General features: G+C 36.5%; 1 protein-coding gene across 1 annotated transcript in view; it reads left to right on the top strand.

Moving 5' to 3' along the window:
• Positions 1 to 1,967, top strand: part of LOC106514592 (GATA zinc finger domain-containing protein 14) — a gene marked incomplete at its 3' end in the record, with an annotated part of 7,467 nt that extends 5,500 nt beyond the window's left edge. Inside the window, 6 exon segments of the mRNA XM_014003924.1 lie at positions 33 to 472; positions 598 to 736; positions 1,074 to 1,300; positions 1,375 to 1,624; positions 1,722 to 1,822; positions 1,918 to 1,967. Coding sequence (XP_013859378.1) covers positions 33 to 472; positions 598 to 736; positions 1,074 to 1,300; positions 1,375 to 1,624; positions 1,722 to 1,822; positions 1,918 to 1,967 — 1,207 coding nt within the window.
• Between the last annotated feature and the right edge of the window lie 4,159 nt (positions 1,968 to 6,126).

The following is a 6,126-nucleotide window of genomic DNA, read 5'->3' on the forward strand; positions in this document are numbered from 1 at the left end:
AACCACAACAACAACAACAACCACATCTTCAGCAACAGCATCCACAACTCCAACAACAACCACAACTCCAACAACAACACCCACAACCCCAACAACAACAACAACCACATCTTCAGCAACAGCATCTACAACTCCAATAACAACAACAACCACAACTCCAACAACAACACCCACAACCCCAACAACAACAACAACCACATCTTCAGCAACAGCATCTACAACTCCAATAACAACAACAACCACAACTCCAACAACAACAACTACATCTTCCACAACTTTAGCAACAGCACCCCTAACTGTAACAACCACAACTTCAACAGCCACAACTCCAACAACAACTTTAACAAGCACAACTTCAGCAACAAAAACCACATCTTCAGCAACAGCATCTACAACTCCAATAACAACAACAACCACAACTCCAACAACAACAACTACATCTTCCACAACTTTAGCAACAGCACCCCTAACTGTAACAACCACAACTTCAACAGCCACAACTCCAACAACAACTTTAACAAGCACAAATTCAGCAACAAAAACCACATCTTCAGCAACACCATCTACAACTCCAACAACAACCCCAACAACAACAAGCACAACTCAAACAACAACGAGCACAACCCCAACAACAACAACCACAACTCCAACAACAACAACAGCCACAACTTCAACAGCCCCAACTCCAACAACAACTTTAATGACCACAACTTCAGCAACAACAACCACATCTTCAGTAACAGCATCCACAACTCCAGCAACTCCAACAACAACCACAACCCCATCAACAACAACCACAACTCCAACAACATCTTCCACAACTTTAGCAACAGCACCCCTAACTATAACCACCACAACTTCCACAGCCACAACTCCAACAACAACTTTAACAAGCACAACTTCAGCATCAAAAACCACATCTTCAGCAACAGCATCTACAACTCCAACAACAACAAGCACAACTCAAACTACAACTAGCACAACCCCAACAACAACAAGCACAACTCCAACAACAACAACAACCACAACCCCAACAACAACAATTATAATTCCAAAAACAACCACAACTTCAGCAACAACCACCCCAACAACAACAACAACCAAAACTCCAACAACAACAACCCCAACAACAACATCCATAACTTCAACAGCCACAACTCCAACAACAACTTTAACGACCACAACTTCAGCAACAACAATCACATCTTCAGCAACAGCATCCACAACTCCAACAACTCCAACAACAACAACCACAACCCCATCAACAACAGCCACAACAACCACATCTTCCACAACTTTAGCAACAGCACCCCTAACTATAACAACCACAACTTCAACAGCCATAACTCCAACAACAACCCCAACAACAACAAGCACAACTCAAACAACAACGAGCACAACCCCAACAACGACAACCACAACTCCAACAACAACCACAACCCCAACAACAACAACTACAGTTCCAAAAACAACCACAACTTCAACAACAACCCCAACAACAACATCCACAACTCCAACAGCCACAACTCCAACAACAACTTTGACGACCACAACTTCAGCAACAACAACCACATCTTCAGCAACAGCATCCACAACTCCAACAACTCCAACAACAACAACCACAACCCCATCAACAACAACCACATCTCCAACAACAACAACCACATCTTCCACAACTTTAGCAACAGTACCCTTAACTATAACAACCACAACTTCGACAGCCACAACTCCAACATCAACTTTAACAAGCACAACTTCAGCAACAAAAACCACATCTTCAGCAACAGCATCTACAACTCCAACAACAACAACCCCAACAACAGCAAGCACAACTCAAACAACAATGAGCACAACTCCAACAACAACAACCACAGCTCCAACAACAATGACTACAACTCCATCAACAACTACAACAAGTCCAACATCAGCAAACACAACCCCAGCAACAACAACAACAACTCCAACAACAACAACCACAACTTCAACCACAACAACAACCACAACTCCAACAACAACCACAATTTCACCAACATCAACCACAACAACAACATCCACAACTCCAACAACAACTTCAACGACAACTAGAACCACAACGACAACCACCACCACATCTACCAGTGCTGCCTCTGCAATCAGTCTAGGCATTCTCCATCTGCTGCTTGGACTGTTTGTCTTAATGCTGTAAATTATTTTAGATTAAATAATCTTTTAAACAGTGAAAAATCTTTAAAAAATCAAACTTGGTGTGTTCAAGCCCTGATTTTGTTCAGTTATACATTCAAAGTAAAACAGAGTTTTCAGTTTTAATGTTCTTTGAATTGAGTTATACTTTTTATTTATATTTTTGTAAATTTTGTTGTATATTATGATTGAAGAAAACATTTATTAAAATTTTATAGTATATTTTCCTGCTTTCATGTAATTCTTGTTTTATGAAATAAAYTCTTTTGAGTATACAAAGATACATTTGGATGTGTTAATTCCTGGTGATTTAATCTTCTGATGAGTTTTTGGTCATTTTAATGACTACAAGGAACTGCTTTACACAGGCATTCATATCAACTTGTACAGATTTTTCATTATTTACAAAGATTTTTCAACCATTTGGCAGATATAACTTTAAGAAAATCTTGTGTTCGTTTACTGAAATTGTGCCTTACCCAGGCATAAACCACATGAATGTTGAATAGATAAAATGTGAAGAGAGTGGACCACACAAACACCAGTAATGGATTCAGAACAATGGTTTTATTGCTCACGGCTGAAGCATCAAATCAGCGCTGCTGGAAACACTGAAGTACAAATCATTTTARTAGTGTCTTCAATATCTGGCCTGCCCCCTACAAGCCTACAGCTGAGTCACAGACACTCAAACAGAATTACTTTTCTTATGTTCATTTAAACAGTTCTATGTGTTGTCACGGTGTTTCAGGCATGTAACTAAAACTATTTTAATCAAGACATAACAGTAGTTTATAAAAATCAATACTTAAAAAGGAAAACKGGGAAATTGTGTGGTGCTTTTAAAATCAGTAGATAAATGATTAGTAAATTTCTTCAACCATACCCACATACAGAGAAATCTGATTTTTTTTTTCAGATGTCATGGATTATTTTCAAAAACTCTGCTTCAAATTTATTTTATATCTTAGAGCCCGTGGGACATAAAAATTATATAAATTTAATCCCCACCAAACATGTCAAATGTTTGTTTGTTTGTTTGTTTGTTTGTTTGTTTGTTTGTTTGTTTGTTTGTTTGTTTGTTTGTTTGTTTGGAGATGCTTTTTTTATACAAGCCATATTTATTTTCTTGTCAAGTTGTTTTATTTTTTTGTCATGAACCTTAACCTTTACCCTGCAAAATGACATCTGCAGAGACATTTTAAATTGTTTTAGTTTTTTATTTGTTTTCATCTCTCAACATTCATGATTCAAAWTTGGTAAATTTTCAGGCATAATTGGCAGCTGTTTTAAATGTTTTCCATTTGTGAATGGTCTCTCAGTAGAATGAAAATGACCTTTGACCCTTCACAGATTGATGGGAAATAACAGCTCATTGCTGATGGCGATGGGTTACCACACACTAGTAGGCTCTAGAGCAACAAACAGGTAAAACTCCAGCTTTTATTCATAATATATTGTATTTAATCAGCAGCACCTGGCTGATCCTGAACCAAACATATCCTGTGAAACCAGCAAGGCTTTCATTTAACTTCATTTGTCTACATGATGAAGTTCGTGGGTTGTTTTTTTTTCTTGAGATTAGATTTGGTTAATTTTAGGCAGACCGACACAAGGAGCTCAAAAAACAAATTGTTTTATTAAACAAAGGAAAAGACATGGCAGGAAACTTTATACAAGAAGAAAAACTCGGAGGAACTACTGGGACCTAACTGACACAAAAACCTACATCATCTGGATCGTTTAGGCTGAAATTCGTGCAGCAGCTAAAAAATAATCAGAAATATACTAAAACTTTAACTTAACGAGGTTTAACAAAGAAAATGTGTGGATAGAAGAAATGTTGAGAAAAGTATGAAAGATTATTTTAATAATAATTACATCTGATTAAGGATTTTCAGGCTGTTTTTAGCCCAAGTGTCACACTTGAAACAAAGACATGAAATCATAATATAATACTGCAAATATGTATGTTTTATTTTAGCTAAGTGCTAATTGAATATTGAGGTGTTTTATAAGTTGTGTTTGGGTGGTTTTACTGTTTTTACCTAAAGAGAGGAATTGTTGAAGTGTGGCAGTGAAAAAGTGAAYGCTCAGTCAGGAAATGTACCTGAGTTTAAAAAGTGAAGAGAAGCTCTGGAGTTTTAGAAACAGAAACCAGGAGAGCAGAGCTGCAGAACTCACCTGACCCTCCTGAGGAGACTGGTGTTTCCTCACTGGGGGCTCAGCAGCACAGGTAACTCCTTGGATAAAATCCCTTGAAGTCAGAAAGAAATATAATTATTGGGTTAATATAGTTTAGAGGTATATTTAATTAGTTATATCTAAATATATCAGAGCTGAGATTCTCATTTTTTAATTTTTCAAGGATTTTAGATCATTTTTACTTTGGTGGGGTTTTAAACTTTTTTGTTTGTTTTATTTAGAATACTTCTGTATTGTTGAGACTTTTTTCTCCTGGAAAGTATACAGATATTTGATCAACTAAATTCTGTAACCTTTCAATTTTTATATATTTACTTTGATTTGAAACATGCTGTTATTTTTTTATCTGATAAATCAAACAATAAATATATTCAGTTGTTGGATTTTTTTATTTTTACTATTTTCTTGCATTATAACAGAGACGCTTGACGTGTTAAATGTAACAAATGTAAAATTACTCATCAAGAAAAGGACAAATTTCTAAAGATCCTCATGCTGAGCTGGAGCTGGTTTTTAGTTTTTCCCCGGAGGTTAGAACCGAGACGCCACCGAGACGTCAGCGGAAACAAAAAAAAAAAAAAGAACGAAGATGCCATTATAAAAAACATAAAAGAACAAAAGTGTTTTGTTTTCATTCAAGCATTTGAAAAATGTTTTGTGAACTTTTATGTCCAGACAATTATGGACATTAAAATTCCTTTGAGAAGAAGACAGGACTGAAACTTTGAAGTTGCAAACACGAGAACACACCCAGTCAGGGAGGTTAAGACTATCTGAACCTGCAGAACTTCATCTGATCCATTCATGATCTCAGCTGGGTCCTGGGTGAGGCACGGCTGAACTGTTTCCTAAAAGACAAAAAAAAATCATTTTAGTTTTTTTATTTATTTGTTGCTATTATTTCTGAGAACTCAGACATGTTTTGAACATTCTTTACTGTTTTGGATCATAAAAATATGAAACTGTAAGGAAAGGAAGTGTTTTTTTAAACTCTTTACAGGTCAAGTTTCTCCACATTTTTCTGTGAAACTGAATTTTTACAGCAGCTGGTTTTGACTTTGGGTTGAAGAATTTGGACACACTTCGTGTTTCGCGTCTCTTAGATGATGAGAAATAATGACAGATAATGACTGATAATCCTGGTATTGTTAGGTTGTTCCTGCATTTAACTTTAGCATTCACAGTGAAAGGCAGGCATGTGTTTGTTTGGCTGTCTGTTAGCAAAATATTTTGTGGTCGACTGGACAAATTAACCAAACTCAACCAAATTTACAGGTACTGAGCTAAAATCTGTTGGTGGCTGAGAGCTGTAAACTGAGGGCAAACAGCCTGAGAGCTTTGTTTAGTACATTTTCAGGTTAGGCAGCAGGTACATTCCACTTGAAGTTTTGAGTTTTTCTCACACCGTGTCCACTGTCCCTCCACCTGAGGCTGACCTGATTCTGGTTCTGCCACATTTAGTCACCTGGAAAAGGATGTTTCTCGTTCCGTCTGCCAACAAAAGACTGAATTGTCTGTTTAAGTTTACTGTTTTATTTGCAGCTTTTCAAATAAAGAACTCACCTGAGTTCTCAACTGAGAACGTTTTAACAGCTTGAAGGTTTCAACAACTTATTTGTTTGTTGTTTCGTTTGAATCGGGGAAAAAAATATCTAAAAAGAAAAAAAATCATTCTTTCAGTGCAGTATTTATGCTTTTCATATTGGAGCTTTTTTAGTCTGCACCTATAATATAATATAT

This window comes from Austrofundulus limnaeus, unplaced genomic scaffold, assembly GCF_001266775.1.
Source record: "Austrofundulus limnaeus strain Quisiro unplaced genomic scaffold, Austrofundulus_limnaeus-1.0 Scaffold21, whole genome shotgun sequence".
In the NCBI taxonomy this organism is placed as follows: Eukaryota; Metazoa; Chordata; class Actinopteri; order Cyprinodontiformes; family Rivulidae; genus Austrofundulus; species Austrofundulus limnaeus.